This window comes from Ranitomeya imitator, chromosome 8 (genome assembly GCF_032444005.1).
Source record: "Ranitomeya imitator isolate aRanImi1 chromosome 8, aRanImi1.pri, whole genome shotgun sequence".
NCBI lineage: Eukaryota > Metazoa > Chordata > Amphibia > Anura > Dendrobatidae > Ranitomeya > Ranitomeya imitator.
This window is the reverse complement of record NC_091289.1, coordinates 26205991-26231960: the sequence shown is the minus strand read 5'-3', so window position 1 is coordinate 26231960 and position 25970 is coordinate 26205991. Positions and strand designations below refer to the sequence as shown.

The 25970-nt window shown below is 39.0% G+C and overlaps 1 protein-coding gene across 23 annotated transcripts in view; it reads right to left on the bottom strand.

Annotated features, from left to right (window-relative positions):
- Nucleotides 1-209: 209 nt before the first annotated feature.
- Nucleotides 210-25970, bottom strand: part of CADPS (calcium dependent secretion activator) — a 548041-nt gene continuing 522280 nt past the window's right edge. For 21 of the 23 annotated variants that reach the window (XM_069736610.1, XM_069736601.1, XM_069736611.1 and 18 more), the window contains 2 exons: nucleotides 9012-9116; nucleotides 210-1480 (listed from right to left, as the gene is read on the bottom strand). In XM_069736610.1, the coding sequence (XP_069592711.1) occupies nucleotides 1301-1480; nucleotides 9012-9116 (285 nt within the window). In that variant the 3' untranslated portion in view covers nucleotides 210-1300. The remainder of the gene's footprint in view (nucleotides 1481-9011; nucleotides 9117-25970) is intronic. The other 2 variants (XM_069736620.1, XM_069736619.1) reach the window with 1 other exon arrangement.

Here is a 25970-nt window from a genome sequence, read left to right as displayed (position 1 = left end):
CTTATTTTCCATGGCAGTAATACAATTCCAATTTCACATATTCCATGTTTGCATGCTATTGTGTTACTGAGTTCATCTATACTTTGTTGGTTGGTTACATATAGAGTGGCTCTCCTAGCTGGCACCTGTTCACACTCATCTTTCTGTTTGGAAGTGACGGTCATTTTTTTTTTTTAGATTTATTTCTCAATAAGTGATGACACCACACATAGGACATCTGAATAGTTATTTATTGAGAAGCCACAGTCCTTACACTTTTACAACTGTAGGCTTTTGTAAGGCAAAAGCAAGATGGATCCACTATTTTACACAGATAAAAAGCTTCTTGAGGGACCCCGGTGACATGCAGTTACTGGTCAAAATGCAATGTACATGGCAGATATAAAAACAATTGTGAACACAAAATTATGTAAATTAAGGTTACAATCTACGGAAATAAGTATTGTATATTCTTATAAACACAGTTTATAGTCTAAGTCTGTTATTAAAGTTGTCTTTTTTTTTAGATTTTTTTTTATACATACACTTTTATTAAAACCTAAACAAAATGTAACATTTATAGAGACGTTAACATAAAATTGTTTTTCTTTTTTTTTTTTTTCCTTTTTTTTTTTTCAATGGTTGCTTGTTCGGTTGTCTCTGATCTATGACGAGAACAGTTGTGGTTTTTTTTTTTTTGGAATACTAATCCGCCGATATGTAACCTCTAGGTAACTAACAGAATGTTCAAGTAAAAGTGTATGACTTTTAGAGATTCGGATGAGATAAACCTCCGAGTGTCAATGATATATCACCGTAGATAAACCTCATTGGGTGTAGCCTCTTTCTTTAATTTTTCTTTTTTTTTTTTTTCGGGGGTCAAGGGTGGAAATAAAGCCTCTATTGTTTCATTCATTTGAGCGGATGGCATCCACGCAACAGAAATGACATTACTATCACTCATAGGCACAATAATTTACCATCGACGTAAATACATTACAGGAATGAAGCGTTGGATTTTTTATTTTTTATTTTTGCTGAAAACAGGGACATACCTAGGATGTTTTCCTATATATTTCAATTAACGGTATTAAACAATGGTGCTCTATATTGCTTATGAACCTATAGATTTGAAATCGGGAAACGCATGAACCAAAAATGTAGTGCGTTGCTTTTCTTTTGTCATCACACAGCTAGAATGAGAATCGTATTGGTAAAATTGGTATGGGCATTTGGAGCGGACAGAAAATTCCCTAATGTGGCTAACAGACATGCACTGGGTAACGGGCTACATCCCATAGAGACTCTACAACCAGATCATTTAATCATCTTCTTCATCTTCTTCATCGCTGTCCTTCATGGTTATGCCTTGGAGGCCTCCACCTTCGCTGACTGAAGCCGTTGCCTCCTCCACCGTTAGCCGGTTTCGGATCGTATCGTAGGTCTTGCTGTTTAACGTTGAGTCCAGCACGCCTTGTAATCGGAAATCTCGATAGGTTTTCTACAAAGAGGGATAAAGATATTTATCTAGCATAGATCCACACCGGCTGATCTTTTTTTTTTTGAGCCAATAACCAGTCGAAGGAGGCTTTAACTCAATAAGGACAAAAACATCAAATACTTGTAAAACCCGGAAAAGGGTACCATGTCCCGTAAAGTACTTATAATGCATGATGTCCAAGAAAGAAAAATTGTGCCCGGACCAGAAAATTCATAAAAAATACATTTGGAAATTTTTTATGAACTTTTTGGTCCTGGCACATTTTTTCAATAAAGATATAGTTTATAGCTTCTCCTAAGATGCAATTATCCGCTAATGATAACGGCTGGTAGTAAATAAGGTGAAAATGAAGTTGATACATCGGCAACGACGGCGATGTTTTAGAATTTTCTCTCTTCACACCAATTTCACTGTAACAGTAGAATTTTTTACAGCTTTACACACGGCACCACTACAGCCCATTATGTTCCCGATAGGCATAACTTATTAGTGACTTGTTTAATGAGGTGATGATTCTGTGATTTTAACCCTAGCGAGGCAAAAACACCTTCACCAAATGTTGTGACAAGTGGCAATTTCCAAGAATTGACAAGAGTTATACATAAATAGGACTGATATAGCAGATTTTCTCAGCCGGGTATCGAAGGCTGACGGTATGTACGTAATGTATGTAACCTATCATTTTTATTTAGCACATAAACTATGCTATTAAATAAAAATATATATTATTTTATCATTCAGTGATTTTAGCTTGCATATCCTGTTTTGAAAAACTTTCATAATTTTCTTTTGGGGGGAGGTGATGATAAAAGCAGCAATTCTGAAATATTTTATACTTGCTTTTTAGGGCTTTTTGTGCAGCATTCAAGCTGGTGGAATATTTGTTTTTATACTTTACTAAAGGGTCAGTACAATTGTGATGACATAAAATTTATAATATATACATATCTGTTTTTCTCTATATTTATTTACCTCTGCAATATTTTAGATTAATTTTGTAGGGTTTTTTTTTTATTTTACGCCATTCGACATACAATAAAGGAGATAGCAAATATACTGTATACTTAATTCATTTATTTTTTTCATGTTTTGCTAATTTTGCATTGTAGACTCGGAAACGTTTATCTTTTTTAGTTTTTTTTCTATCAACTCTGCTATATGAGGACTTGACTTTTTTAGGATCCCGCGACAGTTTCATTGGTACCTTTTTAGGTTACATATGACTTTTTTGTCATTGGTTATGTTTTGAGGGGGGGGAGCAGAATAAATATAAAATAATTCTATTATTTTTATTTATTTGTTAACTCTATTTTTTAAAATGCAGGTAAAATAACATGATCAATACATAGTTGGGTCATTTTGGAAATGGCAATACCACTTTTATGTACTTTTTAATTATTTACTTATAAAAAATATAGTTTTGGTTATAACGGATTTTTAAATGCATCTTTTGGTGATTTTTTTCTTAGATATTTTATGCGAAAAGTACTGTCTTCCATCAGATGCCAAATTACAGATAGTCTCTACTAAAAGGATTTTTCTTATGGGAGACTAGTGCTGTAATACGGTGCCATACCGGAGCAATATACCGTATCATACATGTGCCTAAGGCTCGGTAGTACTCATGATTCCATATGTTGGCTATTCCCATGAGGCTGAATCTACATGGCAACTTTTGGCCTTGACACAGGTCACTCTCTGCAGCTTCTATATCCCAACGAAGTGCAGGTGAATGGGGTCAAATTGCAATTTATTGGGTACCGTGATTATGATTATCAAGTTGTAAAAAGTCAAAAGCATGTGGATTTCTTGAAACTTGATTGTCATGGTACCTTAGGGATTGCAATAAGACCCCATTCATCTGAGTTTAGTTGCAGTGGAATAGAGGGATTTTGGGCTGTGAAATCGGTGTTGAAGCAAAAATTGCAGTGCATTCCTGGCCTTAGATAGCTGGCGGCCAAATCATTCGGCCAACAGCGATCTCTCCTGACTCCCTCATACACAAGAACACTCAGCTCAGTCAAGCATTGCTGTGTTCTCTATGATGAAGCCGCTGCCAAAATCTTCTGGCAGTGGCTTATATCCCTGTTGAACAAAAGCATTGAGAAGCTGAATTCCAGCTACCCGGTCGTCATGTCCCCAGACATAATCTGTCAGGAGACAGTTTGGAGACTGCCAATGCATTAGACCTAGGGTTGAGCGACTTTTCTTTTTATAGGATCGGGTCAGGTTTCACGAAACCCGACTTTTTCAAAAGTCGGGTCGAATGAAATCGGCCGATCCTATAGAAAAGTCGGGGTCGGGGTCGGCCGAAACACGAAACCCAATGCAGTGCATTGGGTTTCTAATGGTTCCCAGGGTCTGAAGGAGAGAAAACTCTACTTCAGGCCCTGGGATCCATATTTAAGTGTAAAATAAAGAATCAAAATAAAAAATATTGATATACTTACCCTCGGACGCGCCCTGGTTCTCACCGGCAGCCTTCCTTCCTAAGAATGAGCACCTGAAGGACCTTAGATGACGTCGCGGCTTGTGATTGGTCGCGTGACCGCCCATGTGACCGCTCACACGACCAATCACAAGCCGCGACGTCATCAAAGGCCCTTCAGGCGCTCATTCTTAGGAAGGAATGGTGCCGGCGAGAACCAGGGCGCGTCCGAGGGTGAGTATATCAATATTTTTTTATTTTTATTCTTTATTTTACACTTAAATATGAATTCCGATACCGATTCCCGATATCTTAAGCATATCGGAACTCGGTATCGGAATTCCGATTCCAGATCAGAAGATCGCCGACCTCATGGCCGACCCCACACAGGGGTCAGGTCGGGTTTCATGAAACCCGACTTTTCCAAAAGTCAGCGACTTCTGAATCTGGCCGACCCGTTTTGCTCAACCCTAATTAGACCTCTTATTAAATATTTTATATATCATATCTAATGGTTACGTTAAGACTCAATGGCCAATAAACTAGATAAATGTAGTATTGCCATAAGGTCTCTAATCAGCCAAAGAAATTATTATAAAAATGCGTGTTCCAGATAATTGACCTATGTAAACATACCACCAATAACAAAGCAATGAAGGAATGGGAGGAAGTGATAAGTTCCATATATATCTAGTTAAAATATCACCTTTACGACAAAGATTGCTTCATTAAAAAATGAATATAAACTTACGCATTTCAGACCTATGAATAAGGACTCGTTATAATCCGAAACGCGTAAGTTCATATAAGTTTTTTCTTCTTTCTTTTATATTTTTCCTACATCTTTTAATGAATTAAGCTTTGTAATGAAAGTGATTTTTCTTTAACTACACTATTTTTCTGCAGTGCTGGAACTTATCCCTTCTTCCATGTCCTTCATTACTTCATTATCTGCTTGAGGTTGCTGATCTGGAAGATTCCATGAACCGACCTATAGGACACTGTGGCATTTCTTGCAGTGTAGTCGTAAGCAGATTTATATTTCTCCTTTTTAATTATACCACCAATAAGCCAAGGAATAAGAAAAATGCTTAATCGTTGGCTGATTGGATCGCTTATGAAAGCCCCTAAATAATAGTTGTCAGCGCCATATCTCCACAATTAAATAGGGAATACTGAAAACAATATGTAGACTACATGGTGAGCAAATGATCATATTAAAATGATTTTTCCCCATATGTCATTTGCCCTTTGTGAAAGTGGTTGCTGGTCAAAAAGAAAAGTTCTCAAGGGTGCCAACCTGAAACTAGTACATGCCAATTTGTGGTCCGACTGCATGCATTGGGGACACCCACATTCTATGAGTCACAGGACAGACGATCACTGGTCTGTGATTGTCTGCAGTTGTCAAGTGACTTTGAACAGCGCATCATCAGAAAAAACATCCAATGGCACACCGATGAAGTCACCAGATCGCTGCAGCCAATCACAAGCCACAACGTTCCTGCAGCTAGTGGAACGGTTATGTCTTGACTTCCTGCACCACAGGTTGGTGTTAGTAGGTGAGTAGCAATAAGGCCTCATTCAGATGTTCAGTTTTTGCATTTGAGTGCCATTCGTGGTTTTCACAGTTAGCACACGTACCTGTGATAGTCTATGGGACCATTCACATGTCTGTGAAATTTGCAGATTCATGTCTGATTTTGATCCAAGACCTGTATCAAAATCAGCAATGAAAGTCTATGGGTTGGTGAAAAAAATCAGACTTCAGTCAGGTGACATCTGAGTGTGGTCCAATTTTCACTGACTGTCAGAAAGGAGTAGGTGGAGAAACCTTTTTTCCCCCACGTATGAGTAAAGCTCATGATGCTTGGACCACACTCTGGTCAACTCTCTCTAACAAAATGGTCTGTTTTTCTCATATCTCGAAAAATCACGTTTGAATGAACCCTTAGTTAGTTTGTATTTTTTATTAATCTAAGCCTCTGCAAAACTTTTCTTTTTGCCCATTCAACCCCCTTAAATGACTTGTGACATCTTTGATCCGCACTCTTTTATGAGCAGAAGTCCGCCCCAGTGAGCTCAGCTTTAGGTTGGGGTAACATGTAATTTTTTATAGGGGTCGATTGGCTGCGTAATGTAACTGGTGTCCTATAGGAATCTTTTAGCCAAATGTAAATACCTCCTAATAATAGTTAACGTTCATCACTTATGCACACCATCATAGGCCTGTGATCTCCATTGCCTTCTTCTCCAAACATCAAGCCTCCTGATGAATCTTGGAACATGGGGAAACACGTTGAGGCATAAGCCATGAATATTAAGTTATTTTCTTTTTCATTTCAACTATGATCTTTATTACAGACTTGTTGGCCCTCAGTATTTTATCTGAACTATCTTACATAATCTCAGTTTACTTTCCCTAACTATTATTTATATTTGGGTCTCCATTATGGTAGAGTTTGACAGGCCTATAAACAGTAGGTAGAGCCACTGTCTGAGCAGTAGCACCACATCTCGTCTCATTATAGGGTACCAACCCCTTGGCTAGGCAGTGTCAGTATAGGCTATCAATATAGGGATCTACCGGGTCCCTGATGTTTCCTGGTGTTAGTGGACCAGATATCCCTATGTCCTCACTCTTCCATAGAAATATTATCTCACAGGTGTATAATATTAGCTCTTATGAGGTTTTTAACATATTTTCTACGTCTATCACCTTGCACGGTTTACTTTTTTAATGGTTTTAAATTTAATGCATATCTAATAGTGATGGGCGAAAGTGCTCAGCTAAGGTGTTAATTGAGCATGCTTGGGTGCTAACCAAGTGACTTTGGAGCGCTCAAAAACTATTTTTGAGTCCCTGCGGCTGCATGTCTCGTGGCTGTTCGACACATGCAGGGATTACCTATCAAACAGGTCATCCCTGCATGTGTTACGGCTTTCGAACAGCCGCGAAGACTCAAACTTAGTTTTCGAGCATGCCGAAGAGACTCGGTTGGCGCATGAGTATGCTCCGGTAACGCCTTATCCGAGCACGTTCGCTCATCATTAATCTCTAATAAACAATAATAGATTTACACGTTTTCCCTGAGGGGTCAGTTGGTGTTACGATTAAAGGACCTTGTCACTAGCACTTGATCAAATATTTCGAAATATTTTTCTTTTACATCAAAAGAGCAGCATAAAATGATAATTATTTTAAGAAACTGTATTTGGAGAGAAAACATGTATCCAAAGTTTTTAACCCAACTGAAATAAATTCATTACTAAATGTGAGTTGTCTGAACCCTACGTATTATCATGATGCGTCACAATCGTTATCGTGCATCCCACTGTAACAGATTTGTGGTGATGAAAAAAGCAGCGGCAAAAGCTATTTATAACCGATGCCTGACGTCTCGGCGAAAGAGGAAGGGAAAAAAAAAACCTTGATGTCATTGGAATTCACAAAACAAGGTATCATTATTAGCAGTTTAAAACGCAAGTGTCAAAACACCTGCATAATAAGCCGATTTAATTAATATTACAACTTCTGTACCTGGGGACGGCACAACGCTCGGAAAAACGTTCCATATTTCAATAACGTCTTAAGACGTCAGACGCTAATACATAAACATATTTGGTACAATTTCTTTATAGATCTTAAAGAATAGCTATATAAAAAGGATCAAAATAGGTAAAAATATATATAAATTTGTGATTATTTTTTTTTTTCCCAGTTAATTTCTTAAGATCCGGAAATAGCAGTCTAAGATTAAAACCAAATGCTCTTTAGCTGGAATGAACGTTATTTAATTGAGTAAGTTCTCCTACAATCTTATTTCATGGTAAACCACTGTGATTTCACACTGAAATAATTATCATTAGCCTTAGACACGCATACACAGGAATAAAAATATACTTTGCGGGTATGTGATCTCACCTTCGTGATCTCTTATAGTTCAGTGTAAACACCCATTGTAAGAGAGACGACTTCAGTTAATTATGAGAACAATATCGATTTGCATTTTGTTTAATGATCATTGAATACATTAAGTCGTGCTGCGAAGGAATATTTGCATCGCTAACGGAAGCATTTTTTTTTAGCAAATGTATGAAATTCTAAAAAATGTATATATGTATATAAACTATTTATATTATTTATATATTTACTTTTTTATTTTTTTAGCAAAATTGTTGGAAAATTAGCAAAATGTCATTATTAAAATCAAAAGAAAAATAAATTAATTAATCCAATAAAAAAATTATAATATCCGTTAATTGTATAAGGCACAAAGCAAAAGAGCAGCACAGTAAAGGTAAACTATCTGATTGCAAATTTCTAGCTGATATATAATTTCATGATTTCATATTTCATGAATTGGTATTTATTTATTTCATGTTACATTATTAATTATGTCAAAGTCATTATATTAAATCATTAATTATTGCTGTATTTATTATGTCTAATAGTCATTTTTTTAATTAAATAATTACTTATTACTTTATATATTATGCCTAATAGTATTTTTTACTAAATAATTACTTATTTATATAGTATGTGTAATAGTCATTTTATTAAATAATTACGTTATATATTTTATAATATTTATTTTTTTAAATAGTTAATTATTACTTTATATATTACGTGTAATAGTCATTTTACTAAATAATTATATATTTTGTAATAGTCATTTTATTAAATAATTACTTATTACTTTATATATTACGTGTAATAGTCATTTTATTAACTAATTACTTTATATACTTTGTAATATTTATTTTATTAAATAATTACTTATTATTTTATGTATTATGTGTAATAGTGATTTTATTTAATAATTCCTTTATATATTTGGTAATAGTAATTTTATTAAATTATTTCTTTTTACTTTATGATGAGTAATAGTAATATTAATCATTTTTTGTTTCTTCTTTCGAAAATACAAATTATTTTAATTAATATGATTTAAAGTAAAAAAAAAATAAAAAAAATAAGCAAACTAAGTGTAAAATCTTAAGAGGACAGAAAAAAGAAAACAAGATAACCAGTCACAAAAATAAAATAAAAAATAAGACAAGCATTACATACGTTAAATATATAAAATAAAAATAATATACCTTGACAATCCTAATGAGGGTTTTCAGCTGATAGATATGAAGTTGAAGGTCCATACGGTCAGTAAGCCACGTGCAAACAACATTCATTGAACTGGTGTACCATTGCTGAAAAACAGATAAAAGTTCTCCAGACACACAGTAAAAAATAAAGCAACAAAAGTTTAATAAAAGCCCAATCCTATTTTTTTTTTTTATTTTAATTCCAATTCGAAAAAACTAATTTTATTTATTTTTTTATTTAAACACATTAATTAAATTTCTCAAAATAAACATAAAAAAAGAGAGAAAAAAAAGCAAAATTTGAAATGATAAAATAATACAAAATGTAGCGCAATAATAAAACATATGTCAACTTACCTTTTTTTTTTAAGGAATATGTATTAAAAAATAATATAATAAAATAAAAAAAATCTGCACTTGACTTATATAAATATAACCGGAAACACAAAGACACCTACTATAATTGCCTCCTTGTAATTTATTCTGTGGGTGTTTGCTTTTCAGCGTGTCGGATACGACCTGAAGCGTAATAACTTGCTGCGGGTTTGCATATCCGACGTGTTATCAATTTGCTTTAAATTGCAAGAATATTAACAGAACACATACACATACAAATGAGCTTTGATCAAGCTGTCAAAATAAGTCTTCCCTCTAAGAGGGTTAATTTTGCTTCTTGCCTGTGAAAAATGCTCGAAGCTGTGTCACTGCAGACTGCCACCCCTGCAGAGCAAGATGTCTCCTGAGCAATGCACTTCTAAAATACTGTTTAGAGATTCATATTTCATTTCCACTTAGCAACACTGACATGGCGTTCTCATTCATCAACCTGCACAATGAGCTTATAACTCTGGGTACCCTACCTCTAAAACGAAGAGTAGAATATGTGTTATTGCAATTACGAAAAAGTGGTTAAAAAAACATTTAGGATTCTTTGTATGTAGACTCATTCGGCAAAATCCGGTAAAAATAATCCATCGTTTTGCCCCCAAAATTCTAAAATAAAAATTGCAGCCTTACCCCTTAATATAACTGACCCAAAAGTAGTAGTAAAAATGCTTTAGAAGATTGGAAGATTGGAAGATGTCAAATATGGAGTAATATACTACAGTAGTATACAATATAGTATTATACTCGGTATAAAAAAATAGAAAAGTATAGAAACATAGGTATGTATAAAAATGGTATAGACAAGAATAGGGTTTAAAGAAAATACCATCATCGGTTGATAATATGGTCGAATCAATAACGAAAACTTGATTTTTAAAGGAGGAAACCATGCGAGTTTGTTGGCCTAAACAAAACAATTAAGGGCTAATTTAAATGTCAATTTTGATTTGTGTTTTTTGTATCCAATTTTCATCCTTTATTTTATACCATCGTAATGGTATCAGGGATTTTTGTTTGTAAAAAAAAAAAATGTAAAAAGTTCCCAAGCTTCTCTTACCCATTAGACAATAAAAAACGGACAGTATTAGGATTCAACACCGATGGCATTTGCGTGCTGTTTATAAATCCAATTGACTTGAATGGGCGATTTGGAACCACAAACTGGAACATAGTTAGTACTGTTCTATCTCCACATTGGTTTGGGTTCTATTCGCAAAAAAAATCCCCAAAACAGAACATATATGTGATATACCGACGTGTGAATGCTCCCCAAGGTTCAGTTTCAAAGAACTATTCAGTCGAATGACTGTCGTTGATTCGTACATAAAAAATACAATGTGTGGTGCTTTGCATATTGATGTATTCAAAAGTGTAATCTACTAATAAAATTCATAAAAAAGTATACAAAAAATTAGAAATAGTGTCAACTCAGCCCTCCAGTTGTGCTAGAGATAAGTATCTGAGGAGACCTCAGGATAGACCATCTGTGGTCCGGGTGTGGTGCATGGAGTATGCACTGGTCTGGCTTCTAGGTCAAATAGCTCTCAATAGACCAAAAGGGGATATTCTCCAGCACCGAAGGAAAGTAGTTAAAACTATCCTTTAATCATATAGGATAAACAAAATGGGAGAATGTTCACGCATTAAAAAACAAAAAATCATAATGTTACGAATTTCAGGTTGAATAACCTTTAATCGAAGCAATAAGGGTTGCAATACATAAGCATTATGGGTTTTCTTTTTTTCATTTTTTAACCAATATGATTAAAGGCAAAATTTTAACTCATTTACTTTGGTGCTGAAAAACATCCCTTTCTGGACCAGTAAAAAAGTAGGCCACAATTTATCAGCCAAAAATTAGGCACTGGTTCGACATATGTTTAGTTAATAATATGCGTGAAGCATAGAACATCATCATCACTTGTATACTTTGCCAGTAGCAGGTCATATAAAGTCATGTAGAGTACCGTTACAATATACAATCTATTTATATAATTGCCTAGAATACTACTTCCTGCTAATGTCCGGAGCTATTGTCCGGAGCTAATGTCCGGAGCTAATGTCCGGAGATAAGTGACGTCAACAGTGTCCAGTGTCTGATTGGTTGCCGCCTGCTGCGAGCGACCAATCAGAAACGTGCCGTACTGTGACACACTCCGCTTGCCATTTTGGTGTGATTTTTGAATTTTTACCTCACAGCAAGTTTCTACTGCGTGGAGGCGGGCCCAGTGACGTTGCTCTTCAAGCTCCTGCCGAATTTCAAGTATATATGGATTCTAGACTCCCGATTCTTTAGAATCGGGCTGCCATCTAGTCATACATAAGCAATAGAGAAGAACCTCTGAGGACCCTCATCTATCAACTAGAGTGACACAAAACGCATGTCTTTTCTTTAGATGTATGCACATCCATTCCTTGATTTGGGCCCAATGGGAAATGAGCAATTATTTATTTCCCCTTTGATGGTGCTGTAGGGAAACAGAATACTTTGAGTAGAGTTGTTCCATCTATTACGACACCCAGTAATGGGACTCCCCGTCATCAGCTGATGCAGTGAGGACCTGTCATGTACCTTAAAAAATACAATAGTTAAGGGACAAGTAGACAACTTTATAGGAGATAAAGCTGAAACTTAAAAATAGTTGAACCTAAAAGTGGAAAAACGCTTCTTTTTTTAAAAAAGGGAATAGTTATTAGGACACTGGACTATCTTTAATAGTAATTGTTGTACCAGTATGATTAAACAGAATTTTTTTTATTGGGGTTCAGTAACAATTACAATTGCCGATGTGCCGCGGAACATGAGTTGTACGGTTCCAAATGCTGCGCTACTCACATAAAGTAAACACCACTATGTCTTTTCTAGCATTATTAGATCGTCCTGATGAAGAGATCGGTAGAATCCAGAAACAGGTAGACATTTTATCAATGATGTGAAGTAGTATTGTTGAAGAAGACACAGTACCAAGTGTTTACTGCATGAGATGAGTGCATTTTTCAAACCCTTCAACTTTCCACTGTATAAAATTCATTTCAACTGAAGGCCCAGATTGGATTCCGGAGGATTGGCACGGAGTGCACAAGGCATTACCAACCATGTGACCAGATGGTTTCCCCATGAAGAGATTTCCCATTTCTTTTTTTCCATATATCACATGTACCCATGTAAACATTTAGACCTACAGTGATTCCATCCCTTCATTCTTCTGATTGGAGGGGGTTTTAAAGTTTTAAAAATTAGACTCTTACTGAAGGAACATTGATGATCTACACTTAGGATTGGCCATTAACATTTGATCCCTGACTCCGTTTGGAAATCAGCACTTAATTTAATTGTTTTAAGCAAATTTTGTTTTTTTTCTACAGTAGAATTAGTACATTGATTTTTTTTCTACTATTACATACACTTACTAAGCCCAGATGGACACATGACGTAAAATATGTATGTACAGTAACTTTGAGATACATTAAACCCACAAGGATTGGTATCTCCTTCCTGAGGACCTCACAATGCATTGGATGTTCTGCTTTCCACCATTGTAGTTCCAGACAGTTCTGATTTTGATGAGATCAGTGCAGTTAAATTGATGAAATAATCTTTCTATCAAACTAAAGTCCGCTCCCTGCAGGGCAGAGGCGGTAAGGTGTGAGGCAAATTATTAGGGGTCACCACATTAACTTTTCTAACAGTGTGGTAAATTTTAAAAGGGTCATAATATAATTTGACATTTCGTTCTCGGTAGAGAAGAATAAATCCATTAGAGTAAGTTTATGCCCCATATATGCTCAGAGATTGGAGCAGGTGTTTAACTACAAGCATAAATCCTTCATTTAGATCCTTTGTAATTGCCTCTGGTGACCATTAGCAAATTATGGAGATCAGAATAAGAGAGTGAAAATATATATATATATATTTTCTCCTATTGTCTCATTAATAGTCATTTTTCTTCTATCACGTTGACCACCACTTAATTTAGTGTGAAGTCTGCTTAATCCCGGCTGTTAAATGGATGAAGCTAAGCATGGTTGGTACACATCATGGCTTACAATATGTGTACATAACAAAATATCACTAACATCTAGAGCAGATCTTCTCAAGCTTCTTCCACATAGCCTTCACAAGCCAGAACAAGTATTGTCTTGGCCTCACCAAAGGTCAACGCTAAAATTAAAAGTTGATACAGGTTTGTTTTCTGTTGGTTTCCTAAACCAGGTGTGATGTCAAAACAAGACCGTAAGTCAACGATGTTGGAAACCAGAGATTGGTGAAGACCTATGGAGAATATAATTCATTTTGCCAAAATTGTCTCCCTACTCGCCTGAGCTAACTCACTGACTGAGGATTTTTAACCAGTTAGAGATACTTCCCAGTTCGGGATGCATTCTTGGATTAGGATAGACAGGGCATTCATACTTAACTTGGCAATGCATTGAGTGTTGTCTTACTACCTTTAATTGGTAATAGACATCAAAATAGGAAGCATCCACTTGTCGAGTTCAAAACCAGTTTGGAGAGGTTTATCCACATATTTCAAACTCCAGTTGGAAGGCTACCTCTTCAATTATCTATTAGATAACATCAGGACTTATCCGACATGGTCTGGAGGAGACATGGTCATCTACAACTCTAGGGTATAGCTATAGGGTGCATTGTAATCTATGGTGGGTAAGACATTTCCTCTTCTCCGAAAATTGGAAAATATTCTCAGGTGCCTCTAAAGTGTTAACTACACCTTCTACTCCTTCTACACAACTCAATACTTAGATTGAAAAACTACATGGTGCATAAACTGAATTTGAATTTTTTTTTTACAGATTTCCATAGTAAATACTCATTCAGAAAGTATTTCAGACTGATAAAGAATGTCAGTACCATAGAAGTAACTAAAATCATAAGAGCGTAACTATGGCCAAATCTAGGGAAAATGCTTCTTAACACTCTCAATATTCCTGTTTTTTTTTTAAATATATTATGCTGCTCATTACCATTTTATGGTGTCTCTTTAATTATACTTATGCCCCTGGTCAGTGCTGTTGTCTGTTCAGCATCAGCATCTCTAATATGTTTGCTCCTGTGGAGATCCAGTCTGTCGCCTACTGTGGTGGAAAAGGGCCGGCGGCTCGTAGTTGTGCTGGTAGAGGTTGTATTGCACTTTTGAATTCTTTATATTAGAAAATTGCTCATTCTTCACTTAAATAAATAAAAAAAGTCAACACAGTGCTAATACCAAGTGAATGAGTGCATAGAAAAATCATCTAGAGAGTAACTTGATGTTCCCGCTCTAGAAATGCAAATTTTGTTTAGAGGACCCCCACTTACTATTTGCAATTTTTAATTCTCATGTATTTACAAATGTAAAAAGCATCAATGCCTGCTTCATCTGCATTCTCTATACAGATATACCCCCCTCATTTTTAAAGAAACACTCAAAGTTTTAATCCTCTTAATATATTGCAGTCATCATATTATATAGCACTGTGTACTTACAATTGCTCATTTTGCCTTTCTACCTAGTTAGTTCTTCTCTATTTCATTAGGTCTATGACATCATGTGATTAAAAACTGACTAGCTCAATCCTTCTAAGCTCTATGGAGAAACATGAAGTCTCTTTTTTCTGCGTGAGTCAGCATTAAAACTGCAATTATATATCACAGCAAAGTCCTTGACAGAGGGGAGGAGCAGATCAGCTGGGCCAGGAGTTGAGGAGGAGGAACAGGGCTGCTAGGGATTTTGCAGTGATGTAGAATTGTGGTTCCAATGATGTGTCATGCAGGGAAAAGAAACTTCCTGTTTCTACATAGAGCTTATAAGGATTCAGCTAGTCTTTTTGCAATCACGTGATGTCAAAGACCAAATGGATAAGATAATAATTAACTGGGTAGAAGGTCAAAATGATCAATTGTAATTACATAGTGCTATATAATATGATGACTGCAATATATTAAGAAACAAGTTTGATGGGAGGAGTATTTATTTAAGAAATCCAATTTCTCACACCACAAAATAAATATATTATTACGACAAGCAAGGAAAACCCTCGACAGGCTAAAGTTCGAATCGCAGACTCTTATAGTAGAAACATCTCCCCGTTAGAGCATCACAGAATTATATATTTTTTTCAAGGCTGGAAATCTTGCGCCACTCATTGATGGATGTCAAGCCAAGAAGAAAGATGGTATATTCCACATCTGTAGCGACATCATTCAACAATACCAATAACAACGTGGCCAACTCTATTAAAGAGGTTAAACTTCTACTTCTAGTGAGAAAAATAAATATGTATTCCCCTGATTATTTTTTATCTCCCGGATATTTTTTTCCAGCAGGGAGGGAAAGGACCGTGCTATGATACATAACACATAACATACTTGTCTCTGAATATATAAATTGTAAAAATTGATATGAATAAATCTTCGAGTAACACACATTTTTGGATTAACTGCGCTGAGAGCCTCTTGCTCCCGAGGAGGTGGTGTCATTACACATACCCCCATAACATCTGCAAAACCCCCCGTTTCATTTTGTTAGGTCTCAATCGAAACATGACCTCTTTGCTCTTTGCCATGAACCTGTAGTTCACACTCGTACTTTACAGGAAGCGGCGGCGCTCCCCAGGGGTGCTGCAAACAGAATTGTGTAAACCAGATGCAGCGCGGCGCCTTAATGCACCTGAAGCTGTTGTGTTCCTCATTCAGAAGCTTATATACTTGTAGATTAAGGTCCCTTCGGCTTTTTTTTTTTTCAAAAGAAGGGGGACAAAACCAGGAATGCTCATAGGGCTGGGATGTCAGTGGGGAGGCCCAGGGATTACAAGAAACCTGGGACTCTGCCTCTTTCTGCCTTTGCTCGTAGTTTTTTTTTTTTGTATGTGAACAAGTGCTACACAACAGATTGAAGCTGGTATAAAGGCCTGAGACTGTGCAAGAGTGTCACGCTGTGCCTCAGCTGTGCTTGCAATTAGCAATAAGCATGAAATCATTATTGTTGTAGGAGCTGATGGCAATCTGAAGTGACAAGTTTTACAAGGGAAGTTCTGGTGGGGATGTTTGAGGAAGCCTTTTTTTTTTCTTATTTTTCGAACAGCCTCGTACGGTCAATTCTTCTTCTTCTTTCATGGTATTTTATTTCTCGATGAGGGGTTTAACTTACTTATTTCCCCCTCTCTCGAATCTACTCTAAAAAAAGAAAAAAAAGAAAAAAAAGAAATCCAAAAACATTTGCCTTAAATTAGCAAAGAAATTCTTGTTAAGGGGGCTAGAGATTAAGTGTACAAAATGACTCAGCAGGTGACTTTTTGGGTAGATCTAGGGGGTTGAGAAGTCTTTAAAACGGACGACAAGACATTTTATACTTCTGACAAAAGGACAAAGTAATCCTACCTGCTTGCTTTAACCACTCTTGTTTGTCCATTATTATGTGCTTTAATGCTCATGAGAACACAACTATTGGCGAAACGACTCAATTTCCATAGTAACTCACACGAGTGACCCCGGTGTCAGCGCCGGTTTCACAAATCCGACCAATCCAAGCATTTCAAATCTCTTTAAAGCCGAGACAGATATTACTAGGCAAAACTTTTTTTTTTCCCCTCTCTCCAAGGACTGAACTCTTTTGTTGGGAAATATGGCTTTGTTTGCAGATTCTTAAAGAAGTCCTTTCAGGCTGTAACTTTTTTTTTAATTGAATGTATGTTGGGACTGAAAAGCAAACACGGTAATAATACGTAATCGCTGTGTACACAAGGGAAGCTTGACACCACGTTTACACGTACACAAATAACGGCGCTCGATTCTCAACATCAAATTACTGACACGGTTGAAGGACGATAAAAAAAACGAGAATAAAGAAGAAAAAAATAGATGAAGAAATACATTTAAATATTTTTATCTTAAAAATATATATATATATTCAATAGAGATAGAAAATACATTTTTAAATCCATTTCTAAAAATAATTTAGGTCTGCTGAGACAGGGGGATTGGGGAACACCTTGTCGCGTTGTGATGTCTTAAGCTTTTTTTAATCAAAACAGTGTCAACTAATTATCCTATGTTATTTACATTTACCATTACTATTTATTTACCTACTGCAGGGTATTTCCTCTTTTTGCTTTTATCTTCGATTTTGCCACAGTGGTGGCCACAGTGTGATCGTGTACCTACAAATTGCACTTATACCAGCAATTGTTGTGGCTAATTTCTTTGGTTTCATTTTCCAAAATCCATCTGTTATACCCTACTGGAAGACTTTTTTTTTAATCTCCATAAATCATGGTGAAGCTTAGTTCACACCATGGGGGAGATTTGATAAGTCTGGAATTTTTGATGCTAGCCATAAGCCCATCACACACATTAGATGTCTTGTCCACCAAATGATGGTTTGGCCGATAGTTTCAGCCGGCAGCCAGCTCGGTTGTCTCTCACACATGCGCTCGCTGTGCCAAACACTCCTGCCGCTGTCAGACATGTCTTATCTTCAGGAGAACAAAAGAGTCGGCAGTGTCAAATCGGACATGATGAATCATTAACTCCCTCAGCAATCAATTGCATGGAGACTCGATACAAATTAGACTGTTGGTCAAACACATCGATATCGGCTTAAGTACAAGGTGCATGGGAGCAAAATATGTCAAGTATACTAAGAGGAATATGGCACATGATATATTTGGAATATTTGGGGCTATTTCAAACATGGAAAATGAAATCTACATTTGCTTTGAGAACTTATACATTTGCACTACCATTTTCACCAACTTTTGGTAAAAGTTTTAGCTGGTTTGTCACACTAAAGATAGCCCTACCAGTCTCGAGATGAAGATAAGCTATCACTTATCCACAGGACAGATGATAACTTATGAGAAGGATGGGATCCAGCTGCTAGGACCGGTAGCGATCAGCAGAAAGGGGCACCTGTTAGAATGGGACAGAGGTGTGAATGCTCAACTGCAGCTCCATTCAATACTTATGGGGCTGCCGTGGGCTGTGTTTTGCTTTTTACGGAAGCCTGATAGAGTATGAATAAAGAGGCAGTGTGTATGCTCCATTCTAACAGGGATAAAAGAACCCCATTCTGTCGGTCGGTGGGATCCCCAGCAATCTATAAGTTATCATCTATCCTGTGGTTAGGTGATAACTTATCTTCATTGGAGAACTCCTTTAAGCTTGTCCATTATTCTTTCACTTATCAAAATTGGTATTTAGAAGAGGAAAATATTCCAATGTATATGATGACTTGCCCATAGACATTAATGGCTAAACACACTATTGGCATAGATCTGGCATTCATGCCCTAAGCAACTTCTGGAAGTAATATGGCCGTGTACTCAGCTATCTCCAGAAGTCTTATAGAGAATGAATGGAGTGGTGGCACTCCACCGCTCCATTCTGATGGTATTTTGGAGCCCTGTTCTTGAAATCATGGGGGACGCAATGTCAACCCACACCGATAGGAAAGTTAGCACATATCCTGTTGATCAGTTACAATGTTGGGAATAACCGAAGATGAATTTGCTTCTTGTTATTGAACTGATCACACTCAGTGAGAGGTTTTTTTATTTACACTAAAACTATAAACATTTCCTGTAAAAGGGAATTTACTGAAATTTTATTTCAAAGATGCTTTGCAAAAATCTCTAATTAGAGCCTTCCATCATCTCTGTGCTCTTAAAGGGAACCTGTCACCCCCAAAATGGAAGTTGAGCTAAGCCCACTGGCATCAGGGGCTTATCTACAGCATTCTGGAATGCTGTAGATAAGACCCCCAATGTATCCTGAAAGATGAGAAAAAGAGGTTAGATTATACTCACCCAGGGGCGTTCCCGCTGCTGTCCAGTCCGATGGGCATCGCGGTTCGGTCCGGGGCCTCCCATCTTCATAGGGTGATATCCTCTTCTTGTCTTCATGCTACAGCTCCAACGCAGACGTACTTTGTCTGCCCTGTTGAGGGCAGAGCAAAGTACTGCAGTGCGCAGGCTCCGGGCCTCTCTGACCTTGCCCAGAGCCTCCGCACAGCAGTACTTTGCTCTGCCCTCAACGGGGCAAAGCACGCCTGCGCTGGAGCCACAGCTTGCAGACAAGAGGACGTCATCATAAGAAGATGGGAGGCCCCGGACCAGACCATAACGCCCATCAGATCGGTCCGCCCGCCCAGGTGAGTGTTATGAACTGGTGATTCAGAACCACAATGGACCTAGTGGTTAAGAGCACACAAAGTGACCTGATAGTTACTATTAACATAGGACGAGCTCTGAGACGTGGGAACTCTGCTGACCGCAATCCCTAATCCTATCATACCACACTAGAGGTAGCCGTGGAGCGCTCCTGACCAGACCTAGGCGCCTCGGGCACAGCCTGAGAAACTAGCTAGCCCTGAAGATAGAAAAATAAGCCTACCTTGCCTCAGTGAAATTCCCCAAAGGAAAAGGCAGCCCCCCACATATAATGACTGTGAGTAAAGATGAAAATACAAACACAGAGATGAAATAGATTTTAGCAAAGTGAGGCCCGACTTACTGAATAGACCGAGGATAGGAAAGATAGCTTTGCGGTCAGCACAAAAACCTACAAACAACCACGCAGAGGGCGCAAAAAGACCCTCCGCACCGACTAACGGTACGGAGGTGCTCCCTCTGCGTCTCAGAGCTTCCAGCAAGCAAGAAAAACCAATATAGCAAGCTGGACAGGAAAAATAGCAAACAAAAGTAACACCAGCAAAACTTAGCTTATGCAGGGCAGACAGGCCACAAGAACGATCCAGGAGAGAGCAAGACCAATACTGGAACATTGACTGGAGGCCAGGAACAAAGAACTAGGTGGAGTTAAATAGAGCAGCACCTAACGACTTAACCTCGTCACCTGAGGAAGGAAACTCAGAAGCCGCAGCCCCACTCACATCCACCAAAGGAAGCTCAAGGACAGAACCAGCCGAAGTACCACTCATGACCACAGGAGGGAGCTTGACCACAGAATTCACAACAGTACCCCCCCCTTGAGGAGGGGTCACCGAACCCTCACCAGAGCCCCCAGGCCGACCAGGATGAGCCAAATGAAAGGCACGAACCAGATCGGCAGCATGAACATCAGAGGAAAAGACCCAGGAATTATCTTCCTGACCATAACCCTTCCACTTAACCAGGTACTGGAGTTTCCGTCTCGAAATACGAGAATCCAAAATCTTCTCCACTATATACTCCAACTCCCCCTCAACCAAAACCGGGGCAGGAGGATCAACGGATGGAACCACAGGTGCCACGTATCTCCGCAACAATGACCTATGGAATACATTATGGATGGAAAAAAAAGCTGGAAGGGTCAAACGAAAAGACACAGGATTAAGAACCTCAGAAATCCTATACGGACCAATGAAACGAGGCTTAAACTTAGGAGAGGAAACTTTCATAGGAATATAACGAGACGACAACCAAACCAAATCCCCAACACGAAGTCGGGGACCCACACAGCGCCTGCGGTTAGCGAAACGTTGAGCCTTCTCCTGGGGCAATGTCAAATTGTCCACTACATGAGTCCAAATCTGCTGCAACCTATCCACCACAGTATCCACACCAGGACAGTCTGAAGACTCAACCTGCCCTGGAGAGAAACGAGGATGGAAACCAGAATTGCAGAAAAACGGCGAAACCAAAGTAGCCGAGCTGGCCCGATTATTAAGGGCGAACTCAGCCAAAGGCAAAAAGGACACCCAATCATCCTGATCAGCAGAAACAAAACATCTCAGATATGTTTCCAAGGTCTGATTGGTTCGTTCAGTTTGGCCATTTGTCTGAGGATGGAAAGCCGAGGAAAAAGACAAATCAATGCCCATCCTAGCACAAAAGGCTCGCCAAAACCTCGAAACAAACTGGGAACCTCTGTCAGAAACGATGTTCTCCGGAATGCCATGTAAACGAACCACATGCTGGAAAAACAATGGCACCAAATCAGAGGAGGAGGGCAATTTAGACAAGGGTACCAAATGGACCATCTTAGAGAAGCGATCACAAACCACCCAAATGACCGACATCTTTTGAGAGATGGGGAGATCCGAAATAAAATCCATAGAGATATGTGTCCAGGGCCTCTTCGGGACCGGCAAGGGTAAAAGCAACCCACTGGCACGAGAACAGCAGGGCTTAGCCCGAGCACAAATCCCACAGGACTGCACAAACGAACGCACATCCCGCGACAGAGACGGCCACCAAAAGGATCTAGCCACCAAATCTCTGGTACCAAAGATTCCAGGATGACCAGCCAACACCGAACAATGAACCTCAGAGATAACTCTACTCGTCCATTTATCAGGGACAAACAGTTTCTCCGTTGGGCAACGGTCAGGTCTATTAGCCTGAAATTTTTGCAGCACCCGCCGCAAATCAGGGGAGATGGCAGACAAAATCACCCCCTCCTTGAGAATACCCGCCGGCTCAGGCAAACCCGGAGAGTCGGGCACAAAACTCCTAGACAGGGCATCCGCCTTCACATTTTTAGAGCCCGGAAGGTACGAAACCACAAAGTCAAAATGGGAGAAAAACAGCGACCAACGAGCCTGTCTAGGATTAAACCGTTTGGCAGACTCGAGATAAGTCAAGTTCTTGTGATCAGTCAAGACCACCACGCGATGCTTAGCTCCTTCAAGCCAATGACGCCACTCCTCGAATGCCCACTTCATGGCCAGCAACTCTCGATTGCCAACATCATAATTACGCTCAGCAGGCGAAAACTTCCTGGAAAAGAAGGCACATGGTTTCATCACCGAGCCATCAGAACTTCTTTGCGACAAAACAGCCCCTGCTCCAATCTCAGAAGCATCAACCTCGACCTGGAACGGGAGCGAAACATCTGGCTGGCACAACACAGGGGCAGAAGAAAAACGACGCTTCAACTCCTGAAAAGCTTCCACTGCAGCAGAAGACCAATTGACCACATCAGCACCCTTCTTGGTTAAATCAGTCAACGGTTTAGCAATACTAGAAAAATTATTGATGAAGCGACGATAAAAATTAGCAAAGCCCAGGAACTTTTGCAGACTCTTCAGAGATGTTGGCTGAGTCCAATCATAAATGGCCCGAACTTTAACAGGGTCCATCTCGATAGTAGAAGGGGAAAAAATGAAACCCAAAAATGAAACCTTCTGAACACCAAAGAGACACTTTGACCCCTTCACAAACAAAGAATTCGCACGCAGGACCTGGAACACCATTCTAACCTGCTTCACGTGAGACTCCCAATCATCCGAGAAGACCAAAATATCATCCAAGTATACAATCAGGAATTTATCCAGGTACTCTCGGAAGATGTCATGCATAAAGGACTGAAATACTGATGGAGCATTAGAAAGCCCGAATGGCATAACCAGGTACTCAAAATGGCCCTCGGGCGTATTAAATGCTGTTTTCCATTCATCGCCCTTTTTAATACGCACAAGATTATACGCACCACGAAGATCTATCTTGGTGAACCAACTAGCCCCCTTAATCCGAGCAAACAAATCAGACAGCAGCGGCAAGGGGTACTGAAATTTGACTGTGATTTTATTTAGATGGCGGTAATCAATATAAGGTCTCAGCGAAACAACCTTCTTGGCCACAAAAAAGAACCCTGCTCCCAATGGTGACGACGACGGGCGAATATGACCCTTCTCCAAGGATTCCTTTACGTAACTCTGCATAGCGGTGTGCTCAGGTACAGACAAATTAAAGAGTCGACCTTTAGGAAACTTACTACCAGGAATCAAATCGATAGCACAATCGCAATCCCTATGCGGAGGTAGGGCACTGGACTTGGGCTCATCAAATACATCCCGGTAATCTGACAAGAACTCTGGGACCTCAGAAGGGGTGGATGATGAAATAGACAGAAATGGAACATCACCATGTACCCCCTGACAACCCCAGCTGGACACAGACATAGATTTCCAATTCAATACTGGGTTATGGACTTGTAGCCATGGCAACCCCAACACGACCACATCATGCAGATTCTGCAACACCAAAAAGCGAATATCCTCCTGATGCGCAGGAGCCATGCACATGGTCAGTTGGGTCCAATACTGAGGCTTATTCTTGGCCAAAGGCGTAGCAACAATTCCTCTCAATGGAATAGGATGCTGCAAGGGCTCCAAGAAAAACCCACAGCGCCTAGCAAACTCCAAGTCCATCAAATTCAGGGCAGCGCCTGAATCCACAAATGCCATGACAGAATAGGATGACAACGAGCAGATCAAAGTAACGGAGAAAAGAAATTTCGACTGTACCGTACCAATGGTGGCAGACCTAGCGAAACGCTTAGTGCACTTAGGATAATCTGAGATAGCATGAGTGGAATCACCACAGTAAAAACACAGCCCATTCCGACGTCTGTGTTCTTGCCGTTCAGCTCTGGTCAAAGTCCTATCACATTGCATAGGCTCAGGTTTATGCTCAGATAATACCGCCAAATGGTGCACAGTTTTACGCTCACGTAAGCGTCGATCGATCTGAATGGCCAAAGACATAGACTCATTCAGACCAGCAGGCATAGGAAATCCCACCATGACATCCTTAAGAGCTTCAGAGAGACCCTTTCTGAAAATTGCTGCCAGAGCACATTCATTCCATTGAGTGAGCACAGACCACTTCCTAAACTTCTGACAATATATCTCTACCTCATCCTGACCCTGACACAGAGCCAGCAAGATTTTCTCTGCCTGATCCACTGAATTAGGTTCATCATAAAGCAACCCGAGCGCCAGAAAAAACGCATCAATATCACATAATGCAGGATCTCCTGGCGCAAGGGAAAATGCCCAGTCTTGAGGGTCGCCACGTAATAAAGAAATAATGATCTTTACTTGTTGAACTGGATCACCAGAGGAGCGGGGTTTCAAAGCCAGAAATAGTTTACAATTATTTTTAAAATTCAGAAACTTAGCTCTATCTCTAGGAAATAACTCAGGAATAGGAATTTTAGGTTCTAACATAGGATTCTGAACCACTAAATCTTGAATGTTCTGTACACTTATAGCAAGATTATCCATCAAAGAGGACAGACCTTGAATGTCCATGTCTACACCTGTGTTCTGAACCACCCTGATGTAAAGGGGAAAAGAAAGATAAAACACAGTGCAAAGAAAAAAAAATGGTCTCAGAACTTCTCTTTTCCCTTTATTGAGAAGCATTAGTACTTTGGGCCTCCAGTACTGTTATGAACTGGTGATTCAGAACCACAATGGACCTAGTGGTTAAGAGCACACAAAGTGACCTGATAGTTACTATTAACATAGGACGAGCTCTGAGACGTGGGAACTCTGCTGACCGCAATCCCTAATCCTATCATACCACACTAGAGGTAGCCGTGGAGCACTCCTGACCAGACCTAGGCGCCTCGGGCACAGCCTGAGAAACTAGCTAGCCCTGAAGATAGAAAAATAAGCCTACCTTGCCTCAGTGAAATTCCCCAAAGGAAAAGGCAGCCCCCCACATATAATGACTGTGAGTAAAGATGAAAATACAAACACAGAGATGAAATAGATTTTAGCAAAGTGAGGCCCGACTTACTGAATAGACCGAGGATAGGAAAGATAGCTTTGCGGTCAGCACAAAAACCTACAAACAACCACGCAGAGGGCGCAAAAAGACCCTCCGCACCGACTAACGGTACGGAGGTGCTCCCTCTGCGTCTCAGAGCTTCCAGCAAGCAAGAAAAACCAATATAGCAAGCTGGACAGGAAAAATAGCAAACAAAAGTAACACCAGCAAAACTTAGCTTATGCAGGGCAGACAGGCCACAAGAACGATCCAGGAGAGAGCAAGACCAATACTGGAACATTGACTGGAGGCCAGGAACAAAGAACTAGGTGGAGTTAAATAGAGCAGCACCTAACGACTTAACCTCGTCACCTGAGGAAGGAAACTCAGAAGCCGCAGCCCCACTCACATCCACCAAAGGAAGCTCAAGGACAGAACCAGCCGAAGTACCACTCATGACCACAGGAGGGAGCTTGACCACAGAATTCACAACAGGTGAGTATAATCTAACCTCTTTTCCTCATCTTTCAGGATACATCGGGGGCTTATCTACAGCATTCCAGAATGCTGTAGATAAGCCCTTGATGCGGTGGGCTTAGCTCAACTTCCATTTTGGGGGTGACAGGTTCCCTTTAAAGTCCAAGCTAAACAATTGCTCAATTTAAATGATTTATGTATCGTCAAGTTTGCAGGATGCCAACAAGGCTAAACTTTCTCGAGATATTATTAGCAAAAAAGAAGTAAGTAGTCCAATATCCATGACTAATCAATATGTACAATAAAGATCTGAATTTTAAGGGCAATGTTACAGGGCATGTGGAGATGACGTTGTGTGTTCATAGCTGGCTTAAAATGTCCACGCAACTTTTTAAGATAATTCTGCAAGGACAGAAAATGCACATTTTTGGAGGAGTCCTAAAGTAGACATAAGAGTCTCTGCCCTCTTTATTTAGCACCTGTTAATGACAAGCACATATTTTGAAAGGAAAATTCACCAGCTTTGTCAATTTTTTCCCAAAAAATTATTTGCAACAATATGATTTATTGTGCATTGCAAATTTTACAAATCCT